General features: G+C 58.2%; 1 protein-coding gene across 1 annotated transcript in view; it reads right to left on the bottom strand.

Moving 5' to 3' along the window:
• The window catches only part of LOC147917601 (uncharacterized), a 124533-nt gene extending 120542 nt beyond the window's left edge, over nt 1-3991 (bottom strand). Inside the window, exons 1-4 of the mRNA XM_087429080.1 lie at nt 3949-3991; nt 3541-3653; nt 3307-3440; nt 2484-2937 (exon numbers count right to left, since the gene is read on the bottom strand). Coding sequence (XP_087285206.1) covers nt 2484-2937; nt 3307-3440; nt 3541-3653; nt 3949-3991 — 744 coding nt within the window. The remainder of the gene's footprint in view (nt 1-2483; nt 2938-3306; nt 3441-3540; nt 3654-3948) is intronic.
• Nucleotides 3992-18270: the final 14279 nt, after the last annotated feature.

Here is an 18270-nt window from a genome sequence, read left to right as displayed (position 1 = left end):
GTCAGGAGAGCCTGACAGAAACGAACGGGGAGAGGAAGGAAGAGGCTGCCTGAGTGAAGCCAGCAAAGAGGCTGAGGAAGCCACCACAGGAGCCAGCAGGCCCACCTCACCCCAGCCCAGCCCCAGCCCCAGGAGGAGACGTGATCACCCCTGGACAACAGCTCTCACCCCCGGAGGCCTCCAAGGGCTCGGGTGGCCCTGGGGATGAGTCTGGGCTGCCATCAGGACTGGGAGGGGTCAGAGGGGCCTGCCTAGGGCTGACAGCTACTCTAGCCTCCTGTGCCTCAGGTGGGCCATCTGGGGAGGAAGTGGTCCCAATGGCCACCAGACCCCCCTCCCCCCAATGCACATTTAAACCTCCGTGAGGAACCCATTCCCCTGAAGGTGAGCTCTTTGGTCCAAAAAGAGGCTCCAGGATGGAGCTCTCAGGAGAGTGGGAAGGATTCCAGGGCCCAAAGAGGAAGACAATGCCAGGAGCTACCTGGGTGCCAGGCTGGGGGTAGGGGTGCCCTTCTGATCCCCAGAATGATACCAACATGCCAGTGCCGAGGATTACAAGAACCAGGTTTGCAAACCATCAAGCAGAGCCCAGGCAGACTCTGGTCCCTGATCCAGGAAGGTTAAGGAGGCTGGGGTCGAGAGGTGCCAGAAGTCAAGCCAGGGAGTGTTAGGAGCCTTTGCCAAACTGCCTCAGGCTGAGAGTGGCTGTGACCACCTCCCTGCCCATCTGGGGAGGGTGCTGGTCACAGGCAAAAGGAGAGCTGCCCTGGGGAGATCCTCCAGCAGCAGGTCCCAGAGCTCTGCTGCCAGGTCAATAAAGAGGGCCTGGGTGCCCTCCATGCCCCCTCGCCACCTCGCCGGAGACCAGGGTTAAAGGATAAATTCACAGTGGCAAGGGGCTGCCCTGGGCCTGGAGTTCTCACAGCTCCAGCTCTGCCTTAGAAACCTCCTCTGTGAAATGGAGGGGAAGCGTGCTCATGGACCTTGCATTCTCCCAAGGTGGCTGAGAGACTCCAGAGAGATAACGGGGGTGGAGCAAGGGTTAAGCCTGAGAGCTGGTCAAACATGGATATTACCACACCTCAGAGACCCAGGCAGCTACTGTCTGGTCCAGCACCAACCCCCTCCACCCAGCATCTAGGCTGAGAACAAGACCTCTGAGCCCACAGGCTCACGCTGAGTGCCAGGAAAGAGGGCATATGGAGGAGGGCTGCCAGGGAGCCCACTGCTCCAACCCAGAAGCCCAAGCTGGAAGGAAGGATTCGGGAGCAGGCAGAGAAGGCTTCCTAGAGGAGGAAGAACCTGCCCTAGAAGCAGGGAGGATTTGGTAAAGGGGAAAGACCTGCAGGGGGCCCGACCTCTGACTCTTCCTTGGGTCTCACAGTCCTGGAAACACAGGGTTCCCACCTCTGGGTGGAGGGGAACGACAGGGACCACGGGGCGGGGGGACACGACTGGGACGGGACACGGGGGACTGACAACCATCCTGGACCACATCTCCCCATCCTATCTACTGCACAGGCAGGGTTGGCATTGGCATGGGGGGGGCGGGGCGGGGGGGGGGGGGTGCTGGCAGGAAGTTCCATGAGGCAGCCTGCACAGGACAAGAGTGTGGGAGGAGGCTCAAGAAGGGGGGGAGGGGTACAGCACTGGCCCAACCTCACCACACAGAGTGTGGCACAGCAACGTGGCTCCAAGCAAAGCAGGGATGGGTGGGGCACCAATCACCATCCTGACGGCAGCTCCCGGGGGCCAGGTCTGATGAGATGCACTGTCCGGCAGTTCCCTTCTTCCAGCTGCCTGTCTCACCGAGCAGAAGGTGCCAGGACACACACATACACACATGGGCATGTCTATCCACTCCCCCACCTCAACCCCTGCGTCCTCAGCCTGGCTGCAAAGACGATCTCGCGGCCCCGGGGCGTGGAAGCTGTCGCCGCGCAGTCCCGCCTGACCCTGGCGGGGTCACAGGAGTCCGGCGCCCGGAGCGGCTCCAGCGCGGCGCCGCGGGGCTGGACGGGTGTCCCAGAGAGCGGGTGGCTGCGCTGATGGGTTGGTGGAGACACACCCCTCGGCCGGCCGGGCGGCACAGCTCGCGCCCCCGCCCCATTCCTCCCTCGCGTTCTCTCCTCAGGAAAGAAAGGCCAGAGTTCCACCATTAAGGCTCCTCCATCTCTTCCCCCACACACAAAGTTGCTCCAAGTCGCCGCGGTTCTGGCGGCAGGCGAGGGTTAGGCGGGGCCGCGCAGCGGGAGGGAGCACGGTCACGGACCGGGATGCCGAGCGCGCCCCGCTCCAACTCCGCGCGTGCACGCCCCCCACGGGCGCGCACCCAACACCCCACCCCCACCCCCTGCCCCCGAGGCTCCCGCCCAATCAGAGGCCGCGCACGCGGCGCTGCCGGCGGGCAGACACCCCAGCTCCCCGGCCTGCGCCCCCGTGGCCCCCGCCCCGCCGCAGCTTACCCGCCTGGCCACACTCACCGTCCCGGGCGCGCAGTCCGCGCGCGGCTCCCCTCCGGGGCCGCATTCCCCTGCTTGGCTCAGCTCTGGTTCTGGCTCCGGCTCAGGTTCCCGCTCCGCAGGGCTCGGCTCCGAGATGGTGGCAGCGGCAACGAGCGAGGCAGGGAGGGCGTGTGCGTGTATGTGTGCACGCGCGCGGCGTGTGCGTGTGCACAGGAGGGCCCTGCGCTCCCCTGCGCGCCCCGCTTCTACCTCCTGCTCTCCACGCTGCGATGCCAGCAGAATCCCTAACGCGCGCTCCCACCCACCTGAGCGCTCACACTCGCGCACACACAGGCACACTCGGACAAGCACACACCCCCGCCGCCGCACACCGGGCTCCGCACTCTCGACTCTCGCCCTCCTGGGGCGCTCACAAAGGGGCCCTTGCCGCGGCCCGCGGGGCCTGCGGAGTAGCCCTGCGTCCCCTTCTGGACTGGCCCCGCCTCAGGTCCCGCGCTGCTCCCAGAGGGGACCCCTCAGGCGTCCCTGCTCCTCCACCATGCCCGGCCGCACCGCGACCACGCTCTCTGCCTGAACCCCGGCCGGGGCGCCCGACTACGGCTTCCGGCACTCCCACCCAGGGGCGCCGGCTCCCTCCCCCTCGCCTGCGACCCCGCCCGCAGCCGCGTGCTCTCTCGCTCCTTTCTTTCCCCGTTTCTGTCACTGCCTCTCGTTTTATCTCCTTTCCTTTCTCCCTCCTGACCCCGATCCCCGTCCGCGGTCTCTCCCGCGGTCTCTCGGTCTGTCTGCGGCCGCCCTCTCCCGCGCCCCCTCCTCCCCGGGGCCCTGCGCTGCCCCTCACATTCTCCGCATTACACTGGGCGCCGCCCGCCCCTCGCCGGACCCAGGGTTCGAGCGCTCAGTGGGCGGCGAGGGGACCCGCCGCGCCACGGCCTCGCCGCCCTCTCCGCTCGCTCCGCGGCTCCTCGCTCCGGCCTGGCGGGCGGCGACGTCCCGCGCTAGCCTCGGCTGTCGCTGACAGCTCCCATCTCGCCTGGGCTTAAAGGGATAGCGCCCCGGGCTCGGCCTGCCCCACCCGGAGGCGCCGAGGAGGGCGGCCTCGCCGCGCTCGCACGATCCCGGGCGGTGGCGCAGCCGGGTCCGCGCGGGCGGCGCCCTGGCCGCCGCTGTTGAGCGTGGTCCTCCGGGCTGGAGGTGAGTCAAGGAGAAGGGCGGTCGAGAGCTGCCCGGACCACGCCACCCAGGGGGCGCTCAGTACTTGTTGGTGGCTAGGCCTAGGGGCAGGCTGGGGGTGTGGGGCAGTGCAGCCTGGGCGCCCGGGACTGCGGGGCCAGGGGAGGAAGGATCAGGGAAGCGGCTGTCCGGATCTGAGCTCAGGGTGAGGACACCTGTCATGCTGGGAGGACAGGGCTAACACGGTGGCCTCCCTCTCCTGCTGTGTGACCTTGGGCAAATGCCTGCCTCTCTCTGGGCCTCAGTTTACCCTTCCTTGGAAGGACATTGGCTTCCATCATCTCTGGGGCCATGCCCAACTCTGATATGGTGTTCAATCCCATAGGAGAGGAAGTCTCCAAGGCAGGCCCTTAGCCCTCAGAATCCTACCCACTCCTTGCCTCTGAGAGCTGGGGCCATTGCCAGGCTGTGCTCCTTGCCACCACCACTCTACTCACACCAGGCCTGGTCTGCCCCTCCATCTTTCTATGACCTTTCTTTTCCAGCCTCATCAGGGCAACAAGGCAAAGTTGAGAGGTACAGGGACCTACCAGGGACAGCACACTACAGTTTGCAGAGCTCTTTCACATCCAAGATCTCCCTGGACCCTCATGACACCCCCGGGAAGTAAAGTGTACCCCTAGGCTCCTGGACACACCTGGCGCATGACCATTTCATCTTCCAGATCCTCCACTCTTACTCCCACCCCAGACAGACCCTTGCTCCCCAGCCCCCACGGTGGGGTGCATTTTGCCCATTTGTCCACTAAGCATCTATTATGTGCCCCATCCTGTGCTAGGTACTGGGGACACACAGATGATTTACACACGTTCCTGCCCTCAGAAAATGAGAGAGCAGGAAGTATGATGGAACTTTTGGGGATGGAGGAGGTCCAGGAAAGCTCCTGGAGGAGGTGACATTGAAGCCACGTATTAAAGGACAAATAGGAGTTGGCCCAGCAGAAAGACACAGAAAGGGCATCGAGTGTGAAGAGAAGAGCACGTGCAAAGACCTGGAAGCGAGAAATAGGGAAGGAGGGGTGAGGGGTGGGGGAAGCTATAAGAGCCTTGAATCGAGGAGTTTCCGCTTTGTTCTGGGCCAGCAGGGGGGCTGCCGCTTATCAAATCGAGGCAGAAGCCCTCCCCATTGTTCAGCCATCACAGAGGCTTGCCTAAGGGCCCCCCAAGCCCAGGAGCTTTTGAAAGAGGCTTCCTCTCCTCTCCTCATAAACCCAGTCCCAACCTCTGCACCCAATCTCTGCAGCCAGACAGAGCACAGACGCCCCCTGCTGCCCGGAGCCAGAAGTGGGAGAAGCCCAGGTCTCGCTGTGGCAGTGATGTGAGTCCAGGAAGCGCCAGACTTTGGCACCCACGTCAAGCTGCCCTGCTAAGACCTCGGACTTTGGTGTCAGGCATACCCAGTGCCAGTTCCAACCTCAGTGTCCTCCTCTGTACAATGGGAATAAAAGTACTCAGCCGCAAGGAGGTTGGTGAAGAATTCATGAGGAATAATGCACAGGAATGACCTAGCACGCAGCAGGCGTTCCTCAGTGTCCTTTTCCTTCCTCACACCTGAGCTTGGCTTTGTGGCCCATCCCAAAGGCCCTTACTGTCTCCTTTTTCCCTCCTTCCATTTGGCCATTTTCCTTCTGCCTTCTTACCAGACTTCCTGGGGGCCTCAAGGGAGATGAGCTCACGGCTGTTGCCTGCTCTGGCTCAACACACCTCCTGAGGAGTCTTCCCAGGGCTTCCAGGTGGGCCCCAGGGAAGCCAAACAGAGACAAACAGCCTTTCCCCAGGGTCCCTGACATCCAAGCAGAGCAGCAAGTCCAGTCTACATCTCCATCCATTTCTTCCGCTCTCCTGTTCTGGGAGCCACACAGCCTTTGTGTTTGTGCTTGGGAATTATTCCCCCAGCTTTGCTGTGCAAACTCAGATAGGTAGCAAGCCATCTCTGAGCCTCAACTTCCTCCCTAAGTATGGGGGCAAGCTGGTGTGCCCCACAGGGGCAATGAATGTAAGTCTAAGTCGCTTATTTCCCCTCAGCATGTCCAGGCCTTGGCCCTCTATCCAGGAGTTCTGCACAGAGGCGGACAGGGACAGAAGTCTCTTAGGGACCCCCTTCTGTTGCCCCTCTGCCTCCCAGCAGGCTTTACCAAGAAGCAAGGCATGAACAATAAATGGACCCTCCTGGAGGAACCACTCTTCACGTCCAGAGCAGCAGTAGCTCGGGGCCAGGGGCCAGAGGCCAGGGGCCAGGCCAGCGTGGGCAGCTTCAGGAAGCTCGTTTGCCAGGCACTGGGAACTGGCTGTGTCCTGCACAAGGGCTGAGTCAGTGCCCTCTGCAGATGCCTGCCCAGGGCCCCTCTGCTATTTTCAGCCATCTCCACAGGCCAGTGGGGAGACCTTGGCAGTATCCCAGACCCAGTCCAGCCCAGGGCTGAGCGGCCCACGTTGAGTCCCAGGAAGCAGTGGGCGTTTCCTGTCTGCCTTCTCAACCAACCCCTGGCTTCCTGGGTCAGGCTGAGAAATAAATACAGTCCCCAAGCATTCAGAGAAATGCGCCAGCCAGCCAGGCCGTCTCCTTGCTGTCTCCCATCCCATCTCTCCACCTCCAAGTCTTTTCCCACCTGTCCCCACCACCTCTTGGCTTCCACACAACCCATCCACCTCTCGAGTCCTTCCATCCCTAAACAGTCTTCCTCGACTACCCCCTGCCCACTCCAATCTCCCTCCTCTTTACTCTCAACCGACTGTATGTCAGGTGTTTTCATTCATTGGTTCATCTTCACACTAATCCTGGTGTTATCATTCCCAGTTCAGAGAAGAGAAAACCAAGGTTCAGTGTGGGGTTCTAGGATTTGAACTGAGAGCCACTGTTCTACATTCTTTCCATGAACATTTGTCAAAGGCCTATTGCATGCCAGGTGCTATGCCGAGTGTGGGGAATACACAGCAGAGAACTTAGAGTCTTAAAAGAAACAGACAGAAACCAAATCATCATGCAAAGAAATGTAAAAATACAACTGCGACAAGGGCTGTGAAGAGCTGCAGAGCTGTCAGGTCGAGGCCCAGTCTGGTCTTGGGAGTCAGGAAAGGCTTCCTGCAGGATGCGACATTTGACCTAGCACCAGAAGGTTGGGTAGACATTAACTTGGAGAAGTAGGAGGCTCCAGAGAGTGGGAATAGCATGTGCAAAGGCCCTGTGGTGAGAGGAAGGAGAGAAAGCCCATGTGGCTGGAGCATGAGGAGAGGGAACTGGAGATGGGGCTGCAGGTGGCATAGGGCCAGGACAACACGTTCTAGTGGGCCATGCAAGGAGTTGGGAGTTTAGCCAGGTGGCTCTAGGCTGGCTCTGGAGGTTTGAAGCAGAGAACAGTGCCCCACTGCTCCTCCAACTGCTTCCCAGCCCACCACTTAGCACTCTGAACCAGGGAACACTTCTACCCCCTGCTTCTGATGCCCAGGCCCTAGCACAAGGTAGGTCATGCTGGGACAGATGACTTGCAGCTGAGCTGGCAGCATGGGGAGGGCAGGAGGCCTTGGCTCAGCCTCACTCAGACTCTAGCTGAATGATTCTGGGTAGCACCTGCCCCGCCCTGACCCCCAGAACTGGAAAGCAAAGATTGGACTGATCCTCCCTGCCATCTCTGGTTGATCCTGGGCCATAGCCTGTAACAAGGGGACGGAGAAGATACGACAGTCAAAATGATGCCACCAGAGCCAGATTCCAGGGCCTAGAGCCCTGCAGGGGGCACAGGGGGGCTGCTTGGGCCTGCTGCTGGCCTAGTGCCTACCCATCCCTCCTCCATGCCGGAGCTTACCTTCCCCAGCCCTTCCCAATGGAGCACCCCAAGGGCCTTTCCTCCTCCTCTCACCCCCAACCTGGCTGTGCCCTCACCCACTTCCCCCTATCAGATGTCTGGGGTCCCTGTTGGCCTGTAAGAGCTGAACTAGATCCTTGGGCCTTTGGTTTTCCCATCTGTAAAAGGGTACAATTCGTCACTCCTCCTGTCTCCCTGGGCAGGAGAGGATGAAGGAAACTGGAATTCTTGGTATAACCTCCACCTACTCTCTCAGGGCACTGCTCCCTTGTCAGCATCCTCCTGGGACCCTGAAGTCAACCCCACTGGGGGAAACAGACACACCAGCTAACCTCATAAGACCTGCCCCTGGAAAACCTTAGCCAGCTGCCCCTCCCCGGGGACACAGCACGCCTCCCCAGTAGGACCGCATCACCCTCGTGGGGGCCACTGGGCAGAGACGGGCTTATGGGTCCCACAGGGTGGGAAACAGGCTCCAGAGAGAAGGGGCTGGCCCAGGTCACCACAACAAGCCCTCCGCCCTGCTTCATCCCAGACTGCCTGGGGAGTCCAGGGAAGGGGGACCCTGTGGGTGCCACCTCCCCTCCCCCAGGGCCCCCTTGTGTGTCCAGACAGCAGCTGGAGGTGGGGCCGCTTCAGAACTCACCCCCTAAGGATGCAGGATGCTGGTGTAGGAGCTGCCCCGGTCAGCAGTGGCCTTCAGCTCATGGGGCAGGTGCCAGGCCAGCTTGCTGAGAGGGCCTGGGTCAACCCACGGTTCTATCAGGTCAGCTTCTTCTATGATAATCACACCCACCTGTACTGTGGGGACCTGCTTTGCCGTCCACAAGTCGATCGCGTGAGCCTCTCACTGAAGGCCCGCTACGGCCCAGGGAAGTAGGAACAAGGGTTATCCCCACTTTACAGATAAAGGAACTGAGGCACCAGGTTATGGCCAGTAGGGACATTGCAGACCTGCAGTCCAGCATAGTCACACAACAGGGGGTCAGGAAAGGGTAGGGCCGGGGTGGCAGGAGTGGTGGACATTGGGGATCTGGGCAGAGAGGTGACCCTGCCTGTTACCCAGAGGTGGGATTGGAGTTGCAGTTTGGGAAGCGGGTGGGGCAGGGGGAGTTTGGGGGCCCGGGAGTGCGCACAGCTCAGGGGACAGACCTGCCGTTTAGCTCCCACTCGCAGAGGTGCTGTGAGTGCTCTCTGGAGGCCCTGTGGGCCTGTCATCAGGGAACTCACAGGCTGTGGGCAGACAGGCACGTGGACAGCCACATCCACAGAAGAAGGCCAAGGTTCCAAGTTCTGGAGTGGGCACTGTGTCTGGGTGGGGCTAGAGGCCAGAAGTGGGGGTCGGGAGCCCATGGAGCCCGCCCTGAGCCTCAGAGGAGAGGAGGGGCTGCTGCACTCACATGGGCTGGCAGCAGCGGATCTGGCTGTCCCAAAACCAACACGGAATGCTCGCCCTTGAAGGATGCATAGGAATTCACTGGGCAGTGGCGGGGGCCCTAGGGAGAGGGGATTGTCCCGGGGCAGGGGGCACAGCTGGGTCTGGGTCACCTCTGAGTCCTCAGCACCCACCAGCCCAGGCCTGGCCGCTGCAGGGGTTCAGGGAGTATGTACTGGCCACACGGATGGTGTTTGAATGACAGAGAGAGAGGGAGAGAGAGAGAGAGAGGGAGGATGGGAGGAAGGGAGGGAGGAGGGAAGGGAGTAAGGGAGGGAGGAAGGAAGGAAGGAGGGAAGGAGGGAAGGAAGGAACTGCACGAGCACAGATGGAAACATAAGGAAGCACCCACGCTGTGGAGGGAGTAGCAGGAGATGGAGCAGAGTGGAAGCTGGCAGGGTGGGGGTCAGGGCTGGTCACCAAGGTCCTTGAATGCCATGGGAGGACGATTGGACTTTGCAGGGGTTTAAGGGGAGGCGGATGATCAGATGTGAATGTGTGGACACTTGCTCCAGCGCCTGTGGGGGGGGTGGATTAGAGGGGGTGAAACTGGAGAGGAGGCTGTTGGGGTGGTCCAGGAGCAGAGACGGGGGTGGGGGCAGTGGAGGGGTCCAGGGGCAGATACTTAAGAATTCAAAGGCAGGGCTTGGTGAGTGGGTGTGAAGGCGAGGAAAGCAGGGGCCCCCAAGGCCTTTTCAGCAGAGTAACGGCTGTTTCCTGTGAGCTGACTCCCCCAGGCTTCGTGACCTTGTTCCTTGTTCCTTCGTGTCCTTGTTCCTCGCATACCCACCTCCCTCCTCTGTCGGCAGTGTATAGGGCCCCACGGTGCGCTGCCCGGACACCCCTCGGCCGAGGCCTCCCTCCCTGCTTCTGGGAGTGTGGAGGCCACAGGTGGGTTCCTTCCACCCAGCTGAAGGCCTTGCCCTTCCACGGGCAGCTGCGTCTCACGACGGGTCAAAGCAGGGAGTAAGGGCCCAACCCTCTTGCCCAGCTCTGGACAACCCCACAACGACAGCTCAGGTCCAGAGATGCCCATGGGTCTCTACTGCAAGTGCATCACAGCCTGGCTTCTCCCTCTGCCCCATCCCGCTTCCCTCACTCTCTCCCCCAACGAGTGTTGATCTCAATAAACTCATTGCGTGCTAATCTCCCTCCACACACTGCTATTATCATCCCCATTTATCCAGAAGGAAATGGAGGACCAGAGATGTTCTGTGACATTCCCACAGTTGCACAGCTGATAAGTGCCAAGTCAGGGCCTGGCTGGGAGGGAGGAGACCAGGGCCCCTGGGTGGCTGGGGTGGTGGGGGCGGGGGGTGACGCGGTGTCAGTCCCAGGGAAGGCCAGTCCAGCCCATAGGCCGGCGCTAGAACCAGGAGGGACTTACTCCTCTCTCTCCCCATTCCACAGATGGGGAAACTGAGATCAGAGAAGGGATAAGAGTTGCCCAGGCTCATACTGTCAGTTGATGATGGCCCAGGAGGACTCCTCAGGGTTCCGTGTGTTTCCTTTGGACCAGAGTGATGTGCTCTTCCTGCCTGCCCCCCTTTCCAAGCCCAGCACTGGGCCTTGGGCTCAGGGATGGGGCTGGGTTGACCTTTACGTGATTTCCCAAGTCTGGAATGAGGTGCCTGCGGTTCCCCGCACCCTCTGCAGAGACCCATGCAGCAGCCCAAGCTGCCCAGCCCTGGCGTGAAGCTGGGATGTGCTGGGCTGGGCGGGCAGGCAGGCATCTGACTGGCACGGCAGAGCAAACAGACGGGAAGGAAATCAATTTGAGTGTTTGATTAATTTTAATTTTTAATTTGCGTGGAGAGTAATGCACCCCATTTGACACTGCATACTCACTACGAGCTGCTGGCATTCGCCATTGCTGCCACTGCTGCAGCTTGCTGTGCCCAGCAGCTCCCTGCCCTTCTGTCAGGCAAGCCAGCCCCTCGCCTGGCAGACTGGTCCTCTGCAAAGCTGGGAGCAAGGGTCCTCTCCAGGGACCTCCACCTCTTCTGTCCAGGAGAGCAGCGTCTGGTAAGTCCTCTCTGGGAGGAGCCCAGGCGGGCGATGTCTGTTCCAGAGTCAGGGTGTGCTAATGGACTCTTGGGTGTAGTGACATACCAGTTTGGGGGGCAAGGGAGATTCTGGGTGCACCTCAGCTCACAGGTGCTAAGTGTTTACGTGGGCCACCTACATTCAAGAGCATCCCTGTACCTAGAGTCAGATCTGTCTTAAAACTAGGACAATCCCAGCTCTAGTGTTTTGTGACTTCGAGGGTCAAAGCTCTGCTGTCTCCAAAATTTGACCACATATGGGGTGGGGAAAGTTGGTCTGAATTGGGAAAGTCTAAGTCCACAGCACTCTCTAGCTCCTGGCCCTCCCTTCTCCCCCACCAGGCCTCATGCCCTGAGACCATTGCCCTATGAGGTTGAGAACAGAGACTGTGGAGTGAGGCAGACCTGGTTAGAATCCTGGCTCTGCCACTCATTGGCTGTGGACCTTGGGAAAGTCACATAATCTTGCTGAGCATAGCCTTCAAGGACCCTTCTGACTGTGCTTCTTTCCTGTCCCCTTGAGACCTCACCCTCTCTTGGTAGCTACAGAACACACCATTCGATGGCCTCCTCCAGGAAGTCCTCCCTGATTAAGCCTTCTTTTCTCCCCATCATTACTATTCCCAGTTGCTGGTTCTGCCCTGAACATGAGCCCTCTCTGACCCCTCCTTGGGCCTCAGTAACTTGACTATGTGCCCTGCACGCTCTGCATGGAGTGGTGTGCTAGAGAGCTCATGGCCTTTGACATAGATATCCCTGGTTCAAATCCAAGCTCACTTCCATGCTAGCTGCGTAGGCCCATCCTTTGAGCACCTCAAATCCAATGGACCCAAAACTGAACTTATCATCCCTCCCCAAACCCACTCTTGCCTCTTTTTCTTCCCTGTCTCAGTAAACAACACTCCAAACACCCGATTGCTCAAGCCAGGGAGCTCGAACCGCTGGGACTCCTCCCTCTGCCTCATCGCCCACATGCTATCCTGTCCCCACCCTCCACTACGTACCCTCTGACGGGTGAGCAGAGGAGAGGAGAGGAATTCTCTGGGGAATTTACTCCCCTGCAGGGCAGGGCTGGGAGAGCCTTCAGGGAGCAGCCAGTCCCACCTCACCTCAGCCCGATGGGGAGTTGCCCATAGCAGAGCCACATAGAGAAGCCAGGTCTCCTCTGCGTCTCAGAGGTCATGGTCAAGGCCAGGCCCTGCGACTGTGGCAGAAGGGAAGCTGAAGTCCCGGCCCACTTCCCCCTACGCCCCAGGCCCAGAGAGGCTGCAGGGGAGGCGTGAGGGGCTGGGGCTGTGTTCAGGTTCCCAGGCAGAATGGATAATCCACCAGCGAGAGCTCATGGAAACCAGACGTCACTTCAGGGCGACTCCAGCCTGGCCCTGGGAGTCCTGCCTGGTCGTGGCCACAGGAGCAAGTGAGAAGGGACCTTAGCCATGATTGGAGCAGGGGGGCCATTCTCTGTGTCCCCCACCCAACCTTCACAGTGCCTGAAATTCCACCGCTGTGCCTGGCTCAAATGCAAATTCATGCATTCCTGACCCTCTGAAGAGCTGGTACAAGAGTGGGAGCGAGGGCACGAAGAGGAGTCATCTCAGGTAGGGGTCGCAGAGAGGGAACACAGGTGGACAGGGCTGTCACCTTTTACTGAGCACTTTCTGCACACTAGGCACTGTGCTAAGTGCTTCTTCACAAGCTTCCTCCCTGTGGCTCCAAACCACCCGCCATGTGAACCAAGCATCACTCAACCCCTCTGGGCCTCAGTTTCCTCTCCTGTAAAACAAAGTTGGTAATAATAGATACCTCTAGAGGCTATTGGGTGATTAAATAAGAAAAGATGTGTAAAGTGTTTTCTACATTGCTGACACAAAGTGGATGCTAATTAAATGCTAATTATAAATGAGATAACTCATGTAATAAGGCCTAGAACCCTCCCAGTCCATGCTTGTCAAATCTGAGCTGTTAATAAGATAAATGTTTCACTACTCACCACTGGAATGAGGCGGAGCTGGGGGTGGGGAGGTGTGTCTGCCCAGAGCTATGGGACAAAGGAGTTGTCTAGAAATCCAGAGCATTAATGCTAAGACAAAGCATATAGAAGGAGGGAGGCCACAGAAATGGACCACCAGAGGCCGGAACCTGTTCTTATCTTTTAGAAGCCTCTCTCTGAGGTTTCAGCCTGGATGGGCCAACTTGGAAGGTCTCCAAGTCCTCTGGATTGGACCAAGCCAGGAAGTCAAGGAGAAGGGGTGAGAACCTCATCCACCAGAGGGAGAGGGGAGTGGCAGAGGCCAGAAAGAGACAGAGACATCAGGAAGGCAGCCATGTGACAGCTACTGCTGGGAAACCCATACAGCACGTACACTTGACGTTTGCCGACAGCTTCTCATTTCATCCTCTGGACAACCATGTCGAGGGTATTGTTATGCCTGTACATGGATGAGGCTCCAAGAGGCTAATAATGACGTGCCCAAGGTCATTGCCTGTAGGTCTCAGAGCCAGGATTTGAGTCTGGGTCTTTCTGGCTTCTCAAGACCATGCTTGGAACCACTATGAAGGAGCAGGGAGGGAGCTGGGTCCAGCCTCTCCTCAGGGTCCCAGAGCCCCTGGCCCAGGGCAGTGGTGCCTCCCAGTTCCCAAACCAACACTTCCCCAGACAGCCCTGTAGACACTCCAGCGGTTTACAGGCCCAGGAAACGTCTGCCTCTTCCCAGTCTGACCTTGGAAACCAGACTGGGGGTACCATGGGAAGAACTTGGTCATGCATCAGAGCTGGGGCAGAAATGCTTGGAATTAAAAAATAATAATAACATTTCACTGCACTGACTACATGCCAAGCACTGCTTTCCATGCTTTATATTTATGTTTAAATCTCACAACAGGGCCGGCCTGGTGGCTTAGCCGTTAAGTGCACGCGCTCCGCTGCTGGCGGACCGGGTTCGGATCCCAGGCTCGCACCGACGCACCGCTTCTCCGGCCATGCTGAGGCCATGTCCCACATACAGCAACTAGAAGGATGTGCAACTATGACATACAACTATCTACTGGGGCTTAGGGGAAAAAAAGGAGGAGGATTGGCAATAGATGTTAGCTCAGAGCCAGTCTTCCTCAGCAAAAAATTAAAAAAGGAGGATTAGCATGGATGTTAGCTCAGGGCTGATCTCCCTCACACACAAAAAAATAATAATAATAATAAATCTCGGGCCGGCTCCGTGGCTTAGCGGTTAAGTGCGCGCGCTCTGATGCTGGCGGCCCGGGTTCGGATCCCGGGCGCGCCCCGAGGCACCGCTTCTCCGTCCAACGCGAGACCGAGTCCCACGTACAGCAACTAGAAGGATGTGAACCTATGACATACAACTATCTACTGGGGCTTTGGGGGGAAAAAAATGAATAAATAAAATCTTAAAAAAAAAAATAATAATAATAATAAATCTCACAACACCCTATGAAGTAGGTGCTTTATCATACCCGTTTTATAGATGAGGAAACTGAAGCATGGAGAAATTAAGTCATGCACCCAAAGTCAGGCAGCCTGGGCGAGGCAGAGCCAAGATTCAATTTCAGGCAGTGAGGCTGCAGAGGCCGTGACTGTAGCCATTCACCACACTGCCTATCAAAACAGGCAGGTACAGTCCCCCACCCAGAGCCACCCAGGATGGTGTTGGGGCTAGGATTCGACTTACAGCACTCTTATTTGCACACACTTTTTAGAGTGCAGAAAGTGAGATGCCTGTGTCTCTGCAGACTCAGCACAGAGAAGCAAGCTGGGCTCCCCCGGCTTTTGCCTCTGTTCCAGAAGACACAGCCCCGCAGTCAGGCCATGCGGAAACATGAGGCCACTGACCCACTGAATGATTTGGGAATGTCGTGTTCCCAGGGCCCTACGCCCCAGGTCCCATCTGTATGATGATTTCCCAGGATGAACCAGTTCTGAAAAGGCCAGCTCCTCATCCCACCCACCTCCGGCGAGTTTGGGGGCACTCTCCAGGGTCCTGAAATGCTTCTCCTGCCTGTAGGCGGGAGTCCGGAGACCCCAAGGCTGACTGGGTTCTCTGGACGTGTTCTCTAAAGCCAGGCAGGTAAATCAACATTTTGGACATGGACTATTACCCTGAACATGGGGAGTTTTTTCTTAGATTCACCACCACCACCACCAAGGAGAACCCTTTTGTGAAGTTCATGAGTTAATGCATCTCTCCCTCCTCGCTGTGGGTGGCTCCATTCCCATCTGAATTTTCATGTAAAGGATGTGCCTCAATGAGACGCGCTGGTCTGTAGCCCTGGGATTGCGGTGAGTGTGGCAGGAGGTGTTTAGTCCAGGTGCTCAGTAAATGTCATCAGCTGCCATCGTCACCACCATTATCATCATCTTCCCTAGGCAGCACCCTCCTCTGGGACAGCAACCACACCGAGATGTGCACCCCCAGCTTGTGACTCCAGAAAGCACATCCAGGGAGAAGGCAGTGGTCTCCATTGCTGTATTTGAAAGATGGCCAGATGGCAGCATTTAGGGGAAGGAGGGGAAGGCATCTCCTTTCAGAGCCTGCTCAGATCCTCTCTGTCCTAAAGCTCTCCCCTGGGGACCTGGAATATCCTTGTCCTACCTGTGCTTTCAAGTTAAAACTGGGCGAGGGTCTGAAAGGGTCTCCTTCAGTCCCTACACCCACCATTCAAAAGTCTTGATGGGGCAACCCCATGCGGTGACTCCAGGACTAATCCACTACGGAGCCATCTGATCCCTCCACACCCTGCTTCTCTGGGCGCCCCAGCTCCCCATCTCAGCGGGAAACCGGGCAGCCGGATACTAGTGATTGAAGAAGGCAGGGGCCCTCCCCATGTAAGGAAGGGGCGCAGCTCACGGGGAAAGAGCTGTGTGCCCACTAGAAGGGTGGGGGATGGAGAAGAGAAAGAGCTACACCTCTGCCCTTGGCGTCCTCCTCCCACATTCTCCAGTTACCCGAGCTTGGAAGGGGCAAGGTCTCAAGGCAGAGGCCCCTCACTCTTGTCATCACATCCAGCCCCAGCCAGCCACGGGACCCTGTTACTCAGTCTCCATTGCAGAGCAACTATGTGGGCTCCACTGCTGGGTCTGAGAACCCTCAACTCCTTCTTTCAGCAAACATTTATTAAGTACCCGCTGTGTGCCTGACCTGTGCCAAGCAATTCTCTTACACTTGATCCCACTGATCCTTATGACAACCCATGGAAGAAGGTATTTTACAGGTACGGAAACTGAGGCTCAGAGCGGTTAAGTTATTTTCCCAAGATCACACAGCTAAGGAGGGGTGGATCAGGAACTCCAGATGGCCCCTTTTCCAGTCTGATGAGAGTGGATCTCTCAGCCCTCCCCCAAATGGTTGATCCCACAGAGCTGGCCACAGCACAAGCCTCTGCCTGAGTACAAGTGAGCTTCACTGAGGGATTGGGGGTAAGGAATGTCTGGCCTGGCTCACCCCTGCTCTGGGAGAACCTGCCCAGCTGGCTCCCTGGGTCTTAGAAGGACACCCCATGTGGGCAATGGTCAAGGTGATGGAGGAGGAAAAGCAGTCACATCCAAGGTGCAGCCCCTTCCCTGCTCCAAGGGACCCAGAGCAGTGCTGGGGCTGTGGGGTGGGGAACAGAGACAAGGGTGTACACTGAGGAGCCCAGAGGCAGCTGCGCCCTCCCCCGCCACCTGAATACAGGCCACCCACTTGTCTGCATCACTGGGGAAGACCTCTTCTGAAATGCCAACATTTTCTGAAAGGGTCAGAGATCACCACCCCCAGGGGTCAGGCAGGTAACTGGAAATCGGCCTGTTGAGGAGGGACCAGGGGAGCACAGGCCCTGCTAAAAAGCTCCAACCACCCCACATGGACTTGCTGATTTTTCAAAAGAAGCCAAAAGCCAGACTTCCCTCAGAAACTGCCCATTTTTTAAATGTTGGCCACTAATTCAGTTGTTTAAAAGTACCCTATGAGCTAAACATTTGCCATCTCTGACTTATGCCCTTAGGGGCTCCCATTGACCAAGGCCCAGTGGGTAGCAGCACAGTGTGGGCCCAGCAGTTCACAGTTCACAGAGCCCCAGCCCAGCCCCCTCATCTGAGTCTCAGGGATCACAGTCCCCTTTTTACAGATGTAGAAACTGAGGCTCTGAGGGGGCAGAGTTCTTGGCAAGGCTGGGTCTTGACCCCAGCCCAGGCCTCCTCCTGCTGCCCCAGGTCAGCAAGCTGACCCCTTGTTGCAGCCCAAGGAATACAGGCAGGCCCTTCGATGGGAGGAAACCTGGGCTCCACCCAGACGGAACCAGCCTGAGCACAGATGAGGACACCAGTCTGCTCTGAGGAGCAAGTCCAAGAGCCTGGGACAGAGGGGCACTGAAATCATTCACCCCTCCATCCTCAGGGAGCCCTTTTGATCGACATTCTGTGTGGGAGCAGGGCCCAAGGGGCCGGAAGAGGTAAAACTGGGTGGCAGGTGGGCTGCCAGCGGCTTGGTAGTGGAAACAGATGATGGATCAGATCAGACTTTCTCTATTTGGAGATGATGCTGGCTGTGCTGTGTGCTAGTCTTATCGATATTTTTCATCAAGAAGTTGCTACATTGGATGGGATGGGGATTCAGAGGCCTGGGCCCACAGGGAGCTAGAGCCTAGGACACAAGACACCAGGCTTCTCATGGGGAGACGGAGGGGAGGTGAGGAAATTCACAAGTCCAAGACAAGGAGGTGCCTATGTCTTTTCTCGGTGTTTTACACACTTGCACACGTGTGCCCAAGGCATGTGCATGGAAGCACCAGCACATGCACATACATGTATCCGGGCAGATATGCATGCATACATTCTCACACCTCTCCAAGCCCTTGCTCACACGGTGCTCCCCACCTAGGACATCCTTCCCTTTTCTCTAAACTCGCCCATGTCATTCCTTGGGTCCCCTCCATCCCTAGCCTCTGGAGCCAAAGAGGGGTGTCTGGACCATGACTCAGGCCTGGGGGTAATACAGATACCCAGCCCCTACATGAGTCCCGGGTGTGCGTGTGTGAGGGGAAGAGAGTCCTAGAGCAGGATGGAGTCCAGGGACCAGGACAGTGCCGGAGCTGGCGGAGGGTCAAGGAGGTGTCCCAACGCAGCTACGATGAGAGCGCTGAGGCTACCGGCAGGGGTCTGAAGAGGGCCCGCTGTCCTGCACGCCTGAAAACCCCTTCTTCTGGCAGCCTACTGGAAGTCCTCCGCACTGCCCGGTGCCGAGTGCTTTCTCCTTCCCCTGAGTTCCAAAAGCCCTGATGGTCGGCAGAACCCACTGGACA

Source organism: Ceratotherium simum, chromosome 3 (genome assembly GCF_057802395.1).
Source record: "Ceratotherium simum simum isolate JZ-2026a chromosome 3, ASM5780239v1, whole genome shotgun sequence".
In the NCBI taxonomy this organism is placed as follows: domain Eukaryota; kingdom Metazoa; phylum Chordata; class Mammalia; order Perissodactyla; family Rhinocerotidae; genus Ceratotherium; species Ceratotherium simum.
Note: the sequence above shows the minus strand (reverse complement) of the source record. Positions and strands in the feature narration are given on the sequence as shown.